Genomic DNA, 21,054 nt, shown 5'->3' on the forward strand with positions numbered 1-21,054 from the left:
TACATTTCTGTGTTCCCTCTCTTCATCGTCATTTAGACCCAGCAGAAGTAGTCTGGCTGCCAATTTTGTCTGTTATTTTTAATGTGGGACTGGTTCAGTGCTATTCTAAAACAGGATTCCTAAATTAGGATATTCTCAAGTTAGGACGCTTCTGTAACAGCTACATTCTTATCTTAAGATAAGATAGGATTTTTTTTCCTAAACGCAGTTAGGAAACGTGATTCTGTAATACCAAATATCCTAATTATGATCCTAAACTGAGATAAGATGGATTTTTCAGATCCAGATCACATTTCAGCATGACGATGCACTTTCAGACCTACGAGAGTGAGAGCGAGAGGAACGGTCGGAAAAAGCCAAAGAGCTGGAGGAACAGAGGAGATCATTGCTAAATCAATTGAACAGAACTAAATACGTCACCTCATAAATAAGCAAAAAGGACAAAGGAAAAAAAGGGACATTTATTCATTTTGATTTGATATACTTCATTATTCCCTAAAGGCAGAAATGAAGCAGCAGTGGTTAAGTATACTTCAGCAGTTATGACCTCATGGGGGATCGAACCCTGGCCCTCCAGTCAAGGGCGGGCCTGACTAATCGCTGGGACTTGACTCCAGGGGCTTGTTACATGCTTAAAGACGTTCGCTAAGACTTCAGATAAACACGCATCCGTCTTTTCAGCATCGCGGCCTCCCGGGCCTTGAGGCGGACTCACTTACATGGTGGAGTTCTGGAGCAGACAGATGGCGTTGAGGGCGGACGGGTTGTTCTGGATCAGACTAAACCACCCGGTCAGGTCGTAGCGGACGGGGTCGCAGCCCATCAGGTGGTTCACCTCGCACTGCAGCGGCTGCTCGCACTGACGCACTGGGGGGAGGTGGAGGGGCACAGAGGGGGATACTGTATAAATACACACAAATATTCACAGTGTCCCATTGCTGAATTAACACATGTTCTAAAAAAGGGATGACACACTTTCCACACACACACACACACACACACACACACACAGACACACACACAGCTGAGGGTTTTTTACCAGTGCTGCTGTAATACTGGCAGACTCTCTCCAGGGCGTTGTTCTCACTGGAGGCCGGAGTCACCATCTCCTCATCCAGCACCCATAACAGGCCTCTGGGGTCTCCATCTGCTGCCCGCACCTGACACACACACACACACACACACACACACACACACACACACACACACACACACACATCATTGCCATATTCATTCTACCGGCCTCTACACTGCATTTTATATTGTGCAGGAAATCTGCTGGATTGCTTTACGGCACAAAACAAGAAGAGGATGCTGTCTTTCTTATCTTTCAACTTTTTCTGAACACGACTGGTATGAATCTGTGTTTTTTTCACTACTTTCCTTTTGATGTAGTTCATGAGTCGTATGCGCTTTATGTGCATAATGTATGTTAGCTCTGTACCTGTAGAGCTGGCTGGTCGATGGCAGACACCACCTCAGCTGGGCTGCTCTCTGGACACTCAAACTGCACTGGGACCTTCTCCTGTGACAGACAGACAGTGTGTTTCTCAGTGTTGGGCTTCTTACTCAAAATATAGCATATTTCATTAATTACTCATTTAAAAGGAACAGTTTTACTTTACTTATTACTCCCTAGGTGCAATCATTTGTTAACTGGGTACATATACACTACCAGTCAACAGTCTGGACCCATCTGATTGAATGCACTGTGTTTTTCATTCTCTTAAAGCGATTTTGATCTAAAGTCTTCTGCTTAAATGCTTGAAATGTGTTTCTTAGACAAATATAAACAGTGAAGTTGATCCTATGTATGAATTTCTTTCCAAAGCCTTTGCCTTTCCATCAAGGCAAAGGGCGGCTGCTTTAAAGAATCTAAAATATAAGATAGTTTCGATTTGTTTAACACTTTTTTGGTCACTGCATCATTCCATTTGTGTTATTTCATAGTTTTGATGTCTTTACTGTTATTCTAAAATGTGAAAAATAGTAAAAATAAAGAAAAATGTGTCTGTCCAAACTTTTGACTGGTAGTGTATATTCATTAACTGTTACTGTTATATCATTTTTACATTATAACCCCACAATTGGCAATTGCATTCTCAATTACCTTCAGAAATTAAAATAACTCAATTGCCTTTCCTGTGCTTCTATATGAAATGATCATAGAAACCAACAAGTATTGATCTCCAATGTTCTTGCCATCCTTCTATAATAATACAAATTTAGTAATCTGTAGTAACACACATTTTCCAACATATACCCAAGGTTTACCTGTGCATATCTCTCCAGGGTGTGTGTGAAGGTGTGTGTGTGGTAGTGCTCCAGCAGCCTCTCTTGTAGGTAGTTGTGGCAGAGCTCCGCCCAGCCGGCCGCTCGCTCCTCTCCGGTGTGCCTGGGGCTCCTGAAACCCGGTGTGTCCATGACCATCACCGAGGCTAAAGTCAGCTGCTGAGAGCTCAGAGCCCTGCAGGAACACACACACAAACATATGCATGTATGTTACATAGGAATGTGTGCATGATGTGTATTATGTATGTATGCATGTGTGTGTGTGTATGTGTGTGTGTGTGTATGTGTACACGGTGCTGCTGTGATTAGCATTTTCCGCCCACATTAACTGGCCAATGTACACATTGATCCCGCAGTCGGTAAATGCTCTAATTGACTGGTTAATGTACACATTCACCATGCTGTAAATAGATAGGTAAACATAGACCTTTACAGACAGAGACACATACATACAGTGCATGCATGTGTGTGTGTGTGTGTGTGTGTGTGTACCTGTTGATGAGTGAGACTACGGCAGTGAACAGTTCTTCATACAGGCCAGCTGCCATTCCATCGACACACTGAGTAGCAGTCAACCTGGGACCTGCAGACACAGAAAAACAGGGAGACAAATGGTTAAATTGATATGATTTTCTCATTATCTGTGTTTTGAGTGGACTGAATATGACACCAAGTGTGTGGGAAATTTAAGCAATAAGCCCCAAGAGCCCCTTAGCTGTTCTAAAATCACTGTAAACCACGGCCTCGCTGGGCTTATTGCTTTTATAAAACGGTTACTACATATACCTGGCAAGGTTTCATAAAATAAACACACAGCAACAAAAAATGCAATAATTTATTGATAACAAATAATCATTCTTCTGCCAAGCAATGTAGTTCTTCAGCGACATTTAGCAGAATGGTTGCCAAGCAACCCACAGACGCAGACACAGACAATTTGTTTGGCGCAGTAATACTGATGTGATGCGGTCACAGGTGTGTGTTTATAGAGTATTTTAAAACGGCTTCGAACGCGGCTCAGCCAATCATAATCAAGGACCGGAACTATCCGTTTTATAATGTACACTTAGTAATGTGTGTAATGTATGTATTGTTGGAGCCCCTAGTCTGATGTATTTAATTTAGTACAGTATTATCTCTCCTCTCTGAAGGACTCCCTTAGTCTTGGGGCACACCTGAAAGTATTCCTGCTTTTCCCCTACTGGCAGCGCCCCTGGTGTGTGTGCATGTGTGTGTGTGTGCGTGTGTGTGTGTGCGTCTCACCCTCCTCTGACTCGGCAGCAGAAAACCTCTCTCGGCTGCCTCCGGTGGCTCTCTGCAGCAGCTGTCTGAGGTGATGTTTGAAGACGGCGGTGTGCAGCTCCTCTCCCTCGCAGCCCAGCACGCTGCTGGCCACCTGGGCGCTGTCGAAACTCACAAACTGCCTCCTACCCACTGCACACAGGGCACAGAGGAGGGGGAATAGACAGAGGGATAAAAATGAAGAGAGTCCACAGAGAGAGGAAGGAAGAAACGACGAGAGGGTTGGCTTATTTAAAAGAAATCGGGATCTAAATGTCTTTCTGATACCAGTTCAAAACAGACTTGTTTTAGCATGATTTCTTTTTTTTACCATGCCATAATATCTTTCATTCATCACTGTGAAAATCTTGTGCTTGTTTGGGTTGATACTGAACTTTGCCACCTCCTGTCTGAGTTCCAAGCAAGCATTTGACAGTCAGTGAGGTGCAGGAGGTGGCAAAGTTCAGCATCAACACAAATGAACACAACATTTTCACAACATGATATCATAGCACAGTGGAAATTCATATTAAAATTCATACTAAAACAGCTTTTGAGACAGTTTTAACCGATATCAGAAAACAAGGCATAGCACAGGTTTTCCACATTGGTGCAAGTTGTCATATCAACCTCTATTTGATGTTGAAATGTTTGCAGGGATGATAGTGTCTGTGTGTGTTGGGGGGTGGGTGGGGTGGGGTGGGATGGGGACAGCATTATGCTGTGTGAGTTGATGATGATGAATCGAGCGTTACCTTTACAGGCCCCAGCAGCTCCCAAGTGGTAAATACCAGCCAGAACATGCCATATCGCCTTCTGCTCGCTGGCTGAGAAGCCCAGCGTTTCCATGGCAGCGAGCAGCTTGGTGAAGGCGACGGACGCACGCTGTTTTTCCTCAACCTAATGATAGAGAGGACGGAGGGACATGTCTATTCTGTCTTCGAAAAATCAGCCAGTTAATGGGTGCGAGGATGGTTGAGTCACATCTCATCTTCCATGGCCTGAAAACTCGTGGGATTTCTCCTCTCCACTCCCTCTACTTCCTCTTCTATAAAATCTCATTCTATTTATTTTCCCAGCACTTAGGCCCCTACAAACCTTGGTGGGAGGAACAATGCCAAAGGAGTTGGCTTCAGGGAGCTGGTGCAGCTGCAGTTCTGTCCTGTCAATGAAGATGATTAGAAAGAGGAAAAAAACTCAGAACATATATAACCATCACAACAGCAGTAAATCTTTTCATCTGTCGATAAACAGAAGTTTCTAATACAAGGTTTCCCCTGGACGTATCACTTTAATGTCACATTTGTCCTCATATATGTGTGTGTGTGTGCTTGAGAATACCTCATCTCTGTGCTGAGTCCTGCCAACATCTGAGAGAAGACCAGGAAGTTACTCTCTCCTTCAGTTTTCTGACACACTCTCCATTTGTCCAACATCATAGTCTGATGGAAAAAGAGAGATGAGGGTGAGAAGGTGGAAGAAATGGAAGTCTGACACTATTAGCCCACATCTGTTTGTGTGTTGTATACCTGTAGGTGTCCAGCAGCAGCCAGTCCAGCGTGGTTAAAGTCCAGCGACAACACCATGGCAAACCGAGATGAGGCGTCACTGCGCTGGGAGCTCACACAGCCGAAAGACCGCAGGATAGTGAACACAGCCTGCACTCGCTCCACTAGAAAACACACAACACATACATAAATGCCAATAGTGCGCTGCAATGCATGGATATGAATCAATACCCCTCCAGATCCGGCTGCTGTACTCACCACTGATGCTCTCTCCAGCCGTCCCGGCCTGTTTCAGCAGTGTGTGTGCGAAGGCTTGGCATGCTGTGGTTTTGCCTGTCCCGCTGCGGCCCACCGCGCAAACGCTGTGGTCTCGCCTGGTGCCGACCATGGACACGTACACCCGTTTGACCAGGGCAGCCAGAGCAGGAGGGGCATCCCACACCGACTCCCCTCGCCGGGACTTCGGGGTCTGGCAGAGAAGGGGGAGAGGGGAAGAGAAGGGGAGGAAAGGATTGAAAATGGTCCACTGATCAATTACCTCTTGGATTAGTATGAACTGGTGAGTGCCATGGCTGTATGCAGACATGTGTGTTGTGTAGGGATGTGCCCTAGTTCAGACTGTAGTAGTGGATTAATCTGTGGTTGCAGCAAATTAATAATAAACTAATCTGTGATTTTTATGTCTCTTATTATATGCAAAGAGCACAGTGTTTGTTATCATTACTTAGATTGAAATCAGTAGAATTAGTTAGATAACGTAAGCCAATGGGTTGGAATTTACAGTCTAAGCAGCTAAAAGTTGAAAAGATGAAATCAGAAAAAGACAGCTCAATTAGCACTCAATTTTTCATAACTTGATTGATCAATCAACCTTGCTGTGGGGGTGTGATGGGGGCCAGAAGTTGACCAAGTTGGGTCCTGCGTGCGTAAGGGGCAGGCTGGCTTTCGCTCGACCGGTCAGAGTGTGGAGCACCCCGCATTCATTTACACTCTGGAGGTCACTCAGGTCCTCACACAGGTCCAGCTCTGAGGGGTTACACTGTGGAGAGAGAGAGGGGGGGGGATTGAGGAGAGGGTATCATTCCAGAGATAACAGGGAGGTAGAAAAATTCAGACAGCGATGAGAGGGACAAGAAGTGAGTAGCTACTGTACCTTCTCGATGTCGTACTCGGTAACGTCCCGCAGCGACCCGTCTGTCAGTCGGACCCTCACTCGGCCCTGTGGGAGTTCAGGCGTCCCCTCATCCGGCTTCAGCTGAGTGGCTGAAATGAGCGCATATATCCACCAATCAGAAGACAATTATGAATCACTCTCACCGGTAGCGCGCCTTCAGGGAAATATTATGCACACTGAGCTACAAAGACAGCAAGTAGTATGCCTATAATCTGACTATAGCATATCTTGTCCACTGCTGTCCCATTCAGTTGGAATGGGTTTATAGGTTTTACATCATAAGAGATTAATCTGATATTCATCTGCAAATCGGCCACTGCACAACTCTGCGCATGCATGTACAGTATATGCATATGTCTGCGTGTTTTCATGTCTGTGTCTGTGTTTGTGTGTGTGTCTGGCTAAGCGAGCTCTTTGTACGCATAATGCTCTGATCCCCCATGTAAGAGAGCAAGGTCAGGGTTAGGGGTTGCGTGGGCATATGAAGGTCTAATGGGATTAGTGCAGTACAGTAAGTAGCTAGATAGATGGATGTGTGGATGCTGGCGGACTGGCTGGCTGGATGAGACGGCGAGATGGATGGATATGGAACGGATCAGAGCAGATATAGGTCAGCAGCACAGAGAGAGAAACAGTGACTGTACTGTAACTAATATGAGCAGGCCAGTGGGCTACTAGAGATTTTGTCTGGATTAACAGGGAACTCGGATTGGAGCGGGACACTGTTATAGTAGAGAATGCTAATGCCAATGTAACCGTACACCTAAGAGATGTGGCTTTAGCTTGGTCCTAAAATTACAGTCATCTAAAAAGGGTTAGGTTTAGGTTTAGGGTTAGGTCTTTAAAATGATTGGGCAGTTCGATGGGTTAGGGTTAAGGTTAGGGTTAGGTAAGTGAAATGTTATCCAATGACCCTCCCTGCTTCATCCGACGACTGGGCAGTTAAAAGCGGGCCAGCGGCAGTGCACGGGCCGTCCAATGTCACCGAACATTCCTGTCTTTGTAAAACTCAGAATGTACATCCTATCAAAATTAGGACAGAATGTCCCTTCCACTAGAGTAGGATGAAACCTTGAGGTAAACAGTCGAGTCGAGGTTTTAAAGTGGCATGAGAAATTGCCATTAGACTAGAAAACTAGCTCAATTTAGGCAAGACGCCATGTTGAAATTCTAGCTGTATCAACTGATCCTACATTTCAGGACACATCCGGAGTAGTGTACCACAGGATCAACAGGTGTTTCGGCCTTTCAAACACTAGACGATGGCCAAGGATGCCAGTATAAATTCCGAACTTCCTTGGTTGGGTTTAGGCAAGGAGCTCGTATGGTTGAGGTTGGGGTAAGACGATGGTCAAGGCTGTCGATACAAGACGTAAAGTCCCTGAGTTTGGTTTAGGAAGTCAAGTGGGTGGTTGGGTTCAGACATGGGAATCCAATGGTTGGGTTTAGCAGATGTCTTCTGGGTAAGGGTTAGGTTAGGGTTAGGTAAGGGTTAGGGTTAGGGTTATGCCCCAAAAGGACTGTTAGATTGACGATTGAAGTGAACGTGTTACGGGGTGCTGTGCAAAGAGTTCTGATTGTGTGTGTATGATTGTGAAAGAGTTCCTTCTTAGCGGTGTGTGCCAAGGTAAGGGTGTATTCATATCTCACCAAGGGTAAAACCATCCTTGTGGACATACCACACAGTTCCAGCTTCATACCATACATCCCGCACCTGACAGAGAAACAGTAGGAAAAATGTTGTAATCAACTTCTTTTTTTCTGCATGTGTGTGTACATGCATGAAGAATATGTACATAATATGAAAGGTGAATGCAACATGCCTACCTCTCTCCTCTCATGCTCTGTTACAGTGGCGTCTGCTTGCCTTCCCTCCGGCTCCTGTCTCTCCTCTTTTTTCTCTACCTCCTTCAGCTCTATCTTCCCTTTCTTTTGCTCCACCGGCGGCGTCTTCTTGCTCTCTGACACTTTCTCTTCCTGTGACCTCATTTCCTGATTCTTCTTCGGCGGCTCCGGGGTCACGTCCCGTCTGGTTTCCTGTTTATTATTAAGGTCAGGAGTGACTATGCGCGTCTGAGGCGGCGTCTTGCTGTCCGACGGGGCAGAATGGCGGCCTCGCTCGCTGTTGACCAGCTGCTCGGCCCGGAGGGACATCTCCGCCTCGAGGATTGGAGGAGTCTGGTCTGGGAGGAGGAACTGCTGCACCAGGTTGTCACTCAGTTTGCTGGGCTGGAGACAACAAAATACATACACACAATCTGTTACCTCGTTACCTTGTTATAGAGCACAATTTACCCTTTACAGTGCAGGTTCTTGACTATGTGAGTAAACCACCATATCTCCATCTATGGATGTCAGTAAAGCACAGTTGATTGAATTGAATTGAATTGAATTGAATCGAGCCGAGCCGAACCAAACCAAACCAAACCAAACCGAACCGAACCGAACCGAACCGAACCGAACCGGACCGGACCAGACCGGACCGAACAGACCAGAGACAACAACTCACCGCTCTCTCCTCTTTGGCCTCTGGTTCTTTCAGCTTGGTCTCCTTCTCTGAATCTCGGACCAGCTGCTTGAGGAAACCGCCTGGTACAGCTGACAGTGGCGGGGGAGGGACAGGCGTGGCCACCGGCGTCTTCTCCTCCTTTATCTGTGGTTCGGTGGAGGGATGAGAGGAGGTGGAAGGGTGCGGCACGGGGGATTAGACAGAAACATCACGTCATTGTTGGCTCTGCTTGGCCTATACTGTATTTTTAGCATTTCTTATTTCATTGAGATAGGCCTACATACGGATAAGGTGGTGTGAAAATTTTATAGTCAATTCAAGTCAAAGTTACACTTGTGCATACATGCAAGGTTTTGAAAAAAAAAGTCCATCTGCACACATTCACAGTGCATTAAAAACAAAAGAAGAGCAATAGCACATGGCTTCATAAGCAGATAGACACACAGACACACACATTTGACTCATATAACTCATGTAAAAATGTATTCTCCATAATCTGCATATTGGCTACTGCTCGGTGATGCAGCGGTGATGATGAGTGCCAAGCAGGAATGAGAAGTGCGGAGAAGAGAGGTGGCCAGAGGCCTGACATTTAGCTAATAGATAACACCTGCTGGCACAATGGGGAAAATGATAAAGGTTAGTAGGACAGCTCTCTCCCTTCCTCCGTGTCTCTGTCTGTCAAACTGCAATAATGAGAAACTTTAAGAAAGTGTCCTAATTTCTCAGTAACTACCTGAGTTATGCATAAGTTTAACACCCATATTGGTCATATGGAGGGCTAAGATCGACCTAACATGGATGGAACATAGACCAAACTAGATCTAGATTTAGACTAAAATATTGGTTTTCAGATGTATGGGGATGATATCGGACTGTCATGTCATGTCATCCATTGCCAACATGATGGAGGTTCCTCCCTGCCTCCCTCAAACCCTATTTCCAATGCAACATTTTGATCATATCCCACACAAGTATGCATGAATATGCTTTTATTATTATATCGATTTCCGATGGCTAACCACCAAAATGATTCCAGCAGTCTTTGCAGTTTGTAAAAACCTCCAAAGGAAACCTGCCTCACCCTGTGTTGAGGAACTGCTGATTTCATTAATATAGGGTTCAGTGGAGAGTTTTGGTGTCCCATGGTTTTCTAAATGCTGTTTCAGAGGCTTTTCCAGCCTGACAAAACGGTGAATACTTGCCATTTTTGTGATTGTTTTGATCATGAAATTGGTCAAATTTAAAGATATTGAGTATCGGCACAAAATGTCAGCTATCGTCACAAATATTAGTGTCGGTATCGGCCTTAAAAACCCATAACAGTCACTCAAAGAGTACAGTAAACATGCACAATGACTAATACACGAATCATAGCAGCCAGAGTTCACATGACATGACGACTCAGCATTAGAATAGAGGGTCCACTCAACACACAGCGATGAACATCAGGTCCTAGTACACAACACGCATGCACTCAGATTAGACATTACATTAGATACTGGATTATGCAGCATGCCACATCTCTGCACCTCCCTTCTGCTCCCACAGTTTTAAGCGTGAAGACAATGCCATGGTGTCTGTTGCGCGGGGGGGAGGGGGAGGGTTCAGGGGTGAGGGAGGGGTCAGACGGATGCCAACCAGATGTGATGTCAGAGTGAGGCGGGGTGGGGTGTGCGCAGAAACACAACACTGTGCACCTGACGATGGAGAGAGACAGTAAGAGGGAAGAGAGAGAGAGAGACAGGCAGTGATAGATAGATAGATAGAGAGAGAGAGAGAGAGAGAGAGAGAGAGAGGGGGGGGGGGGAGAAGCTTGAAGTCAAATGTGAGGCTTCGTCATGTTTTCAACAACCGTGAACTTGACAAAATGATGCTACAGATGAAGGGAGAAGTACTGTAATCACACACACACACACACACACACACACACACACACATTGTCATCTTTATTTTGGCATGTCTGCTGTCTTTTGCCATTACTGAGATATTTCGTAGCCACTTTGTGTTTATAAGCTATCATTATTTTTCCAAGAAAGGGCCTCCTGTCCAGTTTTAGGGTGCACTACCAAACATATGAACGCACTTAAGGGAAAAGTTGAAAGAAGGCTTTGCATATATAAAGTTGCCTTTAACCTTGACGGATAACACAGTAGTATATGGAAATGTTAATGTTGGACATTCTTGTTTTGGTCAAATTCATAGTCAACAACCTCAATGCTATGATTTGTTCTGAATGACAACCCCCCCTCTCTGAACCTCAACACACCACCTGTATACCCACCCACATGGTTCCATTTCACCACAACACACACACACACACACACACACACACACACACACACACACATACAAACACATCAGCAGATCACACACGGTTTCCCAAACCAGACAATTCACCCCCCCCCCCCCCCCCCCCCCCCTCCCCGGATCCCATGTGGCTCTCTGCTCTCGTGTTTCAGTCCAGTGGTTTCAGTCCGCCTCAGCTAATCATGGGAGGCCAGGCCGGAGCCAGACTGACAATCACAAGTGAAAACGGCTTTCGGTTGGGTTTTTCTCTAATTAAAATGCCAATTACCTCACTCCAACCTCACTCCAGTAAGTTGCATTGTGTTTGGAACGTTAAGTCCTAATAGAAATGACGTTATTGAAGTAAAGCCTATGTATAGCCTTGCATGTTAGGCTACTGGTTGTGTAAGTCCCTGTAAACAACTCTATAACTAGGCTGGAAGAGGCAAGGCACCAGACCAAGAAACACCACCAGCGAATACACCAGACGCTTGGAAATGAGAGGAAGCCAGACTGCTATGTTAAATTTACCTCTATGTATTCTGCTGGGACATGAAGGTAAAAATGTGTTAAATCCCTCATCAGTGCCTCATTGGGCATGTATAACATTTACATCTCCAACTCCTGAATCACTAACAGCGCTTGTGGTAAAAGTGTATCGATCCCACGCGCAAATGGACACATTTATGATCCATGACACAACTGGAGGAAAATCTTTCTAGTGAGCCACCAGAGACAGAAATACACCACACATAAAAAAAATCAGGTCAACCATAAAACCAAATGGTCCAGTAAAGTAGATACCATCTGAGTTTTATTCTGTCTGTAGCAGCTGATCGACGGAGGCCAATGTCAAATTCTACCCCAGGCCCAGTCCAGGCCCTACTACTCTATATAAATAAAACCTTATGAATATATTTGTCTCTACTTATGAATTTGACAGTAACAGACACACAAAAGACACAGCTGCATACCTTTCAATGGCTAAAAGAATCCAGATGGTTAACGCCAATCCTTCGGGGCCGAATGAGAGGCGCACAGTCCCACTGTCCCACAAACACCAATACAGACACACACCGGGCAAGACAGGCTGAGCGGGGCATGTAGCAATAAGAGTCAGAAATAGAGTGACACAGGCAGCTATACAGCCAATCTCTCTCTCTCTCTCTCACACACACACACACACACACACACACACACACACACACACTTACAGATAAGCAACGCAGCTGGGTTGACAGACGATTCCTCTATAAATATCCGTGGGGCAGGGGGAGGTGGTAGGGGATACTACCCTGTTTGGAGAACTGGGGGAGAGCATATGACAGGAGGAAAGCAAGTGGGAGAAGCAGTGGGAATTATAGGGGAAGACAAAACAATCCATAACCAGTTGAAGGTAACGTTAAAACAGCAGTAATAACTATGCCAACGCAGCTGTTTTCCAAAGATGTACCAATGTAGGGCAAGAGGGGGGGACAAGGCAAGGGATCCCGAGTTCTAATATGAGAGGAGTGATAATGGATGAGAGCTGTTATGCTATAGGACAGAGGGCACGAGTGCACATGTGCGGTTGGGCAGCACATCAGCTGTCGTGCAGGCTTGACTGACGGCTGCAGCTGAGGGAGGGAGCCGGAGAGGGGGAGGAGCCTCCTGTGGGAGAGAAGTAGCCCGGGTGGAGGGATGGAAAATAGGAAGAGAGGACTGAGGGGTAAGGGGGGGAGGGGGGCTAATGAGGACAGAAGAGAAGACTGGAATAGGGTTGTGCCCTGAAGGTAAACAGAAGTACATACAGAAGTATGTGAATCCCTGACCGCAAGAGCGGCCAGGGATTCACAGGAGACGCTCATGGATCAACTTCAGGGACACTTTCTGATAAAAAAGTACCGTCCCATAGCTTATAAGTCAAAGCATCATTAACCCCAAAACCAGGAGAGTGAAGTCCGTTCAGGTCTGGTCAGTGCAGGACGAACACAGTTGACTAAACCCATCAATCAGTTTGAAGAGACGTTAGATAAATATTGTTGAATGGCACACAGTGAGGTGGAGTCCCATTTAGGTTGTTCTGCACATGCATGCAGTCATTTGGTTTCCCATGTAACAAACAACAAAACTTCTTCTTCAATTCTCATAGGTTTTCTTATATCCAAATCAAATGTGTCAGAATGTATATTGCCTCCAAAGTCAGTTGTTGGAAATTGTCAGGTTAAGTGAGTGTGGTGTTGTCTTTAGAGTGAAGTCTTTGCTCACACTCTGCCAAGTTATTTATGTTATTAACTATGTATGAGAAACAATCCATAAAAGAATGAAATACTATGAACCACCACTTGAAGCAGAGGTGAAATGGAAATATTTTAAATATGTACCTTATAATAAAGTGGCTAATTCACATATTTAGGCATTGGCAGTGATGTATTGGTGATCAAAAATATGGGTTGTGATGATCATAAGGCAAATAGCCGCTAACATAAACAAAGAACAATCAATTTAAGGTTTTTACCACCTTAAAACACCCTATTCTCATAGGACTTAAGTTTAAGTTTGATAACACTTACCATGATGTATACTATGAGTTTGCCTCATAAAGATTTATGTCATCCTAAAAAAAAGAGAGTAAACTCCATTCTGCAAATTAAAAAGTGGGTAAAATGAGTTCAGATGGGTTTATCCTCCTCTACATCCCTGGGCATTAATGAAGAAAGGAACAGCTTTGCCTCAATATGAGCATTTCCAGGTGGCTGTTTTGGCCTGCAGCTCCCCTGGTGGAGACTCACTGACTTTCTATCATCATAATCAAACAACATGGTGCAGTGAACTCCCCTGGCAGACAAGAGTATGTTTATGTTTCTGATTAGACTGTCATTGATTGGCTCCCCACAGTCATTTGAATTGACGGATCATTATGTGTGTGATGTGTGTGTTGGGTAACTGCCCCACCCAGCTCAAAGTGAACAGGTGTTTGATTTGTTCATTTTGTTCAATTAGGAAATGGATTCCAATCAAAGTCTTGCAATATGAAGGCACAGCCAGGCCAGTAACATGAAATCTGCAACAATCACTTCTGCAGATTTAGTTCCTATAATGATATGTCAAAAAAGAAACACAAACCTAATAGCAGCAGTAGAATAAAGGTTAGTGAAGCAGTTTTTGACCAGAAGGTTGTAAGTTTGCATCCACCAACCAGCTGGGAAAATCAGAGAAAAAAAGAGTTTCTCTTATTGGGGATTAATAGAGTATCACAAGCTTTATTTTGATTTTCTAAATAACTTTTCATGTATAAGAATTGGTTCTCTGTGAGTTTTGTCTGAAGTGTGATAATCTAGCTTGTACCTGCTACACTTAGCCTACACATTTTGTTCTGAATTCAATTTCTAATAGTGATATCAGATCAGATATTTTTTTTCTCTGTTATGTCATCTCCAGTGTTATTTTACTTGGATAAAGACTAGAACTAGACATAAAAATAAATCTAAACTGAAAACCAAAAAATACCTAATACAGATAACTAAAATAAAACTAACCAATACCTTAAATATAAAAATGAAAAATTGAGCAAATCAAAACATGAGAATCAATTTCAATGACAAAAGAGGGACATTTTTTTTCTGAGATTTTGTTATGTTTAACTTTACACAAACACTCAAAACAAATAAATAGTAGCCTATTAAATTAACAATAACAAGTTAATTTGGCCACCAGGGTTTAAGAGCAAGCAGATGGATAGAAGAGTGGGATGGCGAGGTTTACCCATGACACACACTGTATCGCCCTATAGCTTATAGCTGCATTGTGGCCAAGTCTTACCTTATTAGGACCATTCATGGATGACATAGGAACAATCATATTTTAATAAATGATCAGTAGAAAGAAAATAATGAATGTGGTGCACTGAACACCAAAGCTCTGTCACGCCAAACGCTGACTGATACAGATTTTGGGCAAAGACAAAGGCAATAACAGTTTCTAGTTGACTAGAGAGAAAGAACAACAACACCACATATATTCATTTAACAATGACTGGTATTTTATTTGTACAGGCTTGCCTGTTTTCTCTTTTAATGGAAAAACAAGAGGACTCATTCTAATACCCGGCTTATAAAATGTTTAGTGCAAGTAGATCAATACAGCAGAACAGACGCAGCTCAGTGTCCAGATGCAGACAGCGTGGGAACATGTTGGCAGTGATAGTGAGTGATAGTAGGCTGAATATAAAAGGCCAAATGCACAAGTACATTATGTGTGTGAAGTGCAGGGCAACAGCATCTAAGTCTTAATTATCATAAAGGTGAAAAGAAAGACCTGTTGCTGCCATATTTGGTTCACCTAGTTTTACCTAACCTAAGAAATCAGATCGTTTGACATTTATTTTCTCATGTGTTCATACTGGATGATTTAGCATTTAACCACATGAATCTATACAAGATTTACTTCCCCAGGTATCCAACCTCACTGGAGGATGGAGAGAGTCCGAGCAGGAAACCCCTAACACCCCAGGCCTAGTACAAACCCCCAGTTGTAAAAAGCAAACATCAAAGATGAGACAAATAATAATTAGCCCATACTATCTAAAAACAAAATAATGATCAAACTCCTTGCAGTGATTAAAAAAGATTTTGGCAGCGGCACTCCTGGCTTGCTAGGACCAGGTACAAAGTCCAAGTTTAGAGTAAGATCTTACGTCCTAGGTCAAGAAAAGTGCACTTACTCCCCCTGAGTCTCAGTCCATGGTCCTCCAGGCGCTGCAGCACCATATCAAGGGTCTTGAGATGCTCAGCCTCACTTGGACCAGTGACAAGTGTGTCATCCAGGTGAATCATCACATGGGGGAGACCACGAAGAATCCCTTCCATGGTTCTCTGAAGATACACCAAAAGGCAATCGTGTGTAGGCATACAATCCTCTACGTGTGTTCACAGTGACATGGGGCTTTGAGGAATCATCCAGGACAATCTGAAGGTAGGCATTGCTCATATCAAGTTTTGAAAATGTCCCTCTTGTGTGGAAGAAGGTAGAAGAAATATAAGAAGCAGCAGTCTACACCAAAGCAGTGACTGCTTATCACCAAAGGTGTCACCAAAATCAAGAAAAAGAACCATGCGTTGTCACCTCAAGTGCAGAGTGATGATGTTCAACACATAGAATTGTGTTTTACATCCTCACTGAGCAAACAAAATCTTCCCATATCCAACCTTCTTCTTCTTTGTCTTGTTCTTTCTCTATCCCACACTCACTATCTTTGTCTTTCTCTCTCTCACACACACACACACACACACATAAATAGACTCTGGTGCGGTCGGGGGAGGCGATGCACTGTCCCCAGTGTGGCATCATTGTGCAGAGGGAGGAGGGATGTGACTGGCTACGCTGCACTGTCTACTTTTGTGGTTTGTGGTCTACTTGGTTAGATAAATTCTCAAAAAGAATGCACATCCAAAAAAGCTGCAAGTTATTGGTCTATAAAGCTTCAAAGACATTATTGAAGAAGCTCTCTTCTCTCCATGCAAATAAAATCTGAAGCTTACCCTAATGAAGGCATATAGCTAAAACATGTTGGTAAAAGTAAAATCGCTTTTATTTGAATTTTTCATGATTTAATCATCAGATTTGGTCCCAGGGCGAGACTATGTGTTCAAAACTTTGTCTAAAATGTTCAAGAACCCTTACCTCCCTCTGGTCCTTTCCAAGGGTCCTGGAGACACCAGCGGGGGAAGTCGCCCCAAATGCCCAAACTGCCACTGAGCATCCCAAGACTGGACAGGTTGTAGGAGGGAACGAGTGACTGAACGGAGAAAAGAAGAGTGAGGAGTACAGAAAAGTATATTGAAGCCACAGCTGACCATGCAGGACTGTTACATACAGTGAATGATGTATTAACTTTCATTGCATGCTGTGCCTTTTAAAAATGATCGCACTGCAAATTTAGCAATACCGGTTTGTTGTTTTTTGTTATCGTTTTAGTGCACAAAAGCTAGAGCGTGTTTTAACGGTACAGTTTTTAGGGAAATGTAATCAAGTTCGAGTTGTGTCCTTGATGTGTAAGGACACTACTCGCATATCATATCTGCATAGAGACAGATGTTGTAAATCTGAATCTGATTGAGTCTCATCTCCGTTTCTAAACCACCTGGCGTTGAGTGTAAATTTGTCAGCTGGACTAGTTGCGTTCTAGTTGTGTTCTCACATGCTCCTGTAGTCCACAAGCAATATGCCCTCATCCAGTGGTGTAGAGGTCACTGAGGCGGTGGCTGCACTGTACTGCTGACTAGATGGGTATTGTATTAAAAGTCAAAAAAAAGAAAAAAAATGTAAGTCTGCTATTAACTGCAATACTGAAGTATTTTGTTTCAGTTGAGTTGAACACATGTAAACACATTTCACTGATAAGCTCATATCCTGATTATAAGACACTCAAAATGATAATGAGGATAGTAAACACCTTTTTCTGTCTTTATGGCTTGTGAAAATTCAGTTTCCATGGTAACATTTGGAATACTTTATAATGTAAGCATGGATTTGTGATCTGGATATGATGATCCATGCAAACAAACCTATCCTGAATATGACCTTAACAAGGATATGAGCTAGCTCTCTGCTGCTGATGTACCATTGTGCCTTAATTGTCAATAAATACCCTTTAAAGTCACAGTTCTGTGTGTTCCTGTGTGTGTAAGATTTGGTGCCGGATAAATTGGTCTGGTCTGTTAATTGCACATGTGTCAAAACCCTAAACGGCTCAGCATCTGATACCATCAAATATGTATCAAAAGGCAAAGGATTTGAGATTGCCCGCAGTTAATATTGCATATTTCATGGCCACAGAAAGTCCTATAAGGACTTATAGTGTCTACAGTGACTCTATAGTGACCTTATCATACTTAATGGTGGGCTTTTTTTTATCTCTTATGGTATAACTATAATATTCCTTACAGTTTTGTTTTGATATTCCTATTGTATCCTTAATAAAATTCATCACAGGATCACTGTACTTCTGTGTAGCCACTTCTGGGTACATAGATGATCATTTTATGAGATGTACATTGCATTTAACTCCATATCCATATGACTAGTTACTAGACCACAGATGTTACTTTTCAACACAACACATGCTAGGGTGATGTAAATCTCTATGACCTAAAGTGATATGATACATGATAGGAAGAAGAATCAAACTGATGCAAATTATGAGGATGAGGTCCTTTAAGGGATAAAACACAGATTAATGCTTGAAGATCACAGACTGGAGGTTATATTTTATCCATCTTTTTATTTGTCATCAGCTGTTATTACAGTCAATTGGATGAGTTTTGATTAAATTATATTCTTACCAGACTGAAATGTAAACTGTACTGAAAATTGGAATTTAGCCTAATTTGTCCCGCTAATGTCCTCCTCAATTAAGGTCGAGTCTTTTAAAGTTCTACATATTATAGGTTAAAGCCCCTGCTAGCCATAGTTTGGAGTTGGAGCAAGATAACACCTAGCATGAGTCGGAGAAGCAGACAGGCTGTATGAGAGGGACGCGCAACCAGAGGGCAGAAGAAAATGTGACATGTCAGCAGAGGGTAAATGTGTCCAAAATCCTATTAATTATGATTGAATATGTGTTAATAGATCGACAATTGCTTATAAAGTTCTTATTAGCCATAATGAATCGGTCCCGCGCGGGCACACACACACACACAAACACACCCGTGCGTAGCCTAATTGCGCACAGATGTCTGTCTCTGCCTTTAAGAATTTCAACTTACAAGAGAAATCAAATATTAGCCTATCATTCCCTTAAAATATAGGTAAAATATAGGAAAACAACTGGATGTCAAGTTTCTTCGGAGTGCCCAGTAACACATTTCCTGTGGCCTAATGACAATCTTTCAACAGTCCTAGAAGAAGCAGAACCATCACTGAATTGTTTTCGTTTCTTTAATTGCCAGTCGGCTCATTAAACGATGAGGGAAGGCGCGTCCTCACATGTGTAATGAATGGATGAGTTGTATTTCTTACAGTTAGGCTATAAAAGATACAATTTACTGAGTCTACAGATCATATTCACAAAGCTTAGTAACCATTCCTCCACTTTAACAATACAAATATTTTATTCTCTGAATATGAAGCCTAACTTTTTAAAACTGAGTATGGAGCATATTGAGTTTAGTCTTGCACTTCTAACGGCTGTTTAGTTAAACAGTGAATGCATTTTATAATTTTGAAAATAAAAATAAGATGGATTAATTATGCAATTCTTTTTTAAACGATTAAATTGTAGCCTAATTAGATCACTAAATGAATTAAATAAGATGCGCTAGGCCTACTATGATTCACTCGTTGCTTTTCAACGCATCTTCACGTTTACTCCATGATACAGATTAATATCTGGTAATAAGTCCAGGTGGGAATGACAAGTAGACTACAATCATATTTGGTAATAAATAGGCTACTTTTTCCAATCATTCATTTGAAGTTGATATGTTAATGAAATCCATTAATTATTATCCTACAGCATCCAATATTTAAAAGTAATTGTCATACATCATCATTTCTTCAGTTTTCTTAAAATTTTCTACGTTTTTTCAACAATTTTCTAAATTTTTTCAAAGATTTTTGACGTTTTTTCGACGGTTTTCAACATTTTTTTTAACATGTAAATCATCAACATGTTTATTATCATGTTACATTTTTCAGAGGTTTCTCTAATTTTTGCTTTTTTCCTGTTAAATAATGAATAGTTTTCATTTCTCGGCCGCCTCTTATAATTAATCAAATGGAACAACCTGAGAAGGGAAAATAATTTTTTGGGTGAACTGTTCATCACTCTGCAGCCTGTTGCGACCCCCCAAAGGGGTCACGAGCCAGAAGGTTGAGAACCATTGTTGTAAACAAGCAATGTTGCCCAGCGTATCACAGAACTTTCTGTACCACTGCTGACCCGTCCCTTCATTCTCTCCCTCCATCTATTAGGCTCTTGAAAGGAGGAGGAGGGAGGACGAGCAGGAGGGGAACCTGCGGGCGCTCCAGGAGCCCCTGGAGGACAGGTTCCTCCGCAACGCCGCAGTCCTGCCAGACTGCCGGCCTCGCCCCCGGTCCTCCTCCCCAGACCGGGACATGTGCCTGAACGGTGGCTCGCAGACCAGAGACGAGCCCCTGCTGATCCACGGCCGCACCGCAGAGCAGTACCAGCAGATTTACCACGCGGTCGTGGATCCCATGCTGCACTTCTCCTCTGGCCGACCTCGCCCCTACACCCTGCAGCTGGGTCGTAAGGTCAAGCAGCGCCTGTGGGAGGCCTTGTCCTTTGGCTTGGGAGGAGTGCAGGAGCCGATGAAGCCGAAATGCTCACAGCCTTGCAGAAAGAGGGCCAGGCGCTAATCTAGGCTGCTAGACTAGCTTTGTACATTGTTTCATCTTCGTTTAATAATACAATACAGGCAGTCGAGGCAGTATTTCCTTCCCCCCTTTCTTTATTTTCGATCACCTCAGCGTCTTGCGGGGTGTTTGAGTGACCCTTCATCCCTGAAAGCTGGCCTTAGCGTGTTGCAGGGCCAGCAGGGCCTCAGGTAGCGCCTTGCACCTGGGCCCATGGCGACATGGTGCAGCGTCTGGCGGCCACTGTCAGCCCAGGGGAGTCAGCAGTGTGTATCTGTAAATAGTTTGTTTTACCACTGCTGTGACACAGTTCAAGGGTTTGGGGTGGTTTGGAACTGCACCGTCTCCTCGACTTGTTTGTTATTTTTTAATAAAGCCCTCATCACCTTATGCAAAGTGTTTGTGTGTTTTTTCATTTATTTTATCACTATGTGGGATGCTCTGACATAAACCGTTTGAAAAATGATTGATGAGGTTACACTATTGTTAACCTAATAGTCTAATGTTACTCAACTGACTATCAGGTGACACAAAGTAGATGTTCAACAACGTGTCACTTGCCTTTTTGATGCGTCTCCACAGACGATGTAACCCCGACCTTAGCCTAACTCTAATTAACCCTAAGATGAACCCTTGCCCAGACA

General features: G+C 43.4%; 1 protein-coding gene across 1 annotated transcript in view; it reads right to left on the minus strand.

Moving 5' to 3' along the window:
* myo18b (myosin XVIIIB) overlaps nucleotides 1-10,339 on the minus strand; it is a 28,588-nt gene extending 18,249 nt beyond the window's left edge. The window contains exons 1-17 of the mRNA XM_071898566.2: nucleotides 10,295-10,339; nucleotides 8,765-8,908; nucleotides 8,083-8,484; nucleotides 7,906-7,969; nucleotides 6,235-6,344; nucleotides 5,953-6,120; nucleotides 5,340-5,550; nucleotides 5,103-5,245; nucleotides 4,915-5,015; nucleotides 4,672-4,735; nucleotides 4,329-4,473; nucleotides 3,556-3,726; nucleotides 2,785-2,875; nucleotides 2,275-2,467; nucleotides 1,445-1,525; nucleotides 1,040-1,160; nucleotides 720-867 (exon numbers count right to left, since the gene is read on the minus strand). Of these exons, the coding sequence (XP_071754667.2) occupies nucleotides 720-867; nucleotides 1,040-1,160; nucleotides 1,445-1,525; nucleotides 2,275-2,467; nucleotides 2,785-2,875; nucleotides 3,556-3,726; nucleotides 4,329-4,473; nucleotides 4,672-4,735; nucleotides 4,915-5,015; nucleotides 5,103-5,245; nucleotides 5,340-5,550; nucleotides 5,953-6,120; nucleotides 6,235-6,344; nucleotides 7,906-7,969; nucleotides 8,083-8,484; nucleotides 8,765-8,908; nucleotides 10,295-10,339 (2,402 nt within the window). The remainder of the gene's footprint in view (nucleotides 1-719; nucleotides 868-1,039; nucleotides 1,161-1,444; nucleotides 1,526-2,274; nucleotides 2,468-2,784; nucleotides 2,876-3,555; nucleotides 3,727-4,328; nucleotides 4,474-4,671; nucleotides 4,736-4,914; nucleotides 5,016-5,102; nucleotides 5,246-5,339; nucleotides 5,551-5,952; nucleotides 6,121-6,234; nucleotides 6,345-7,905; nucleotides 7,970-8,082; nucleotides 8,485-8,764; nucleotides 8,909-10,294) is intronic.
* Nucleotides 10,340-21,054: the final 10,715 nt, after the last annotated feature.

Source organism: Centroberyx gerrardi, chromosome 2 (genome assembly GCF_048128805.1).
Source record: "Centroberyx gerrardi isolate f3 chromosome 2, fCenGer3.hap1.cur.20231027, whole genome shotgun sequence".
In the NCBI taxonomy this organism is placed as follows: Eukaryota; Metazoa; Chordata; class Actinopteri; order Beryciformes; family Berycidae; genus Centroberyx; species Centroberyx gerrardi.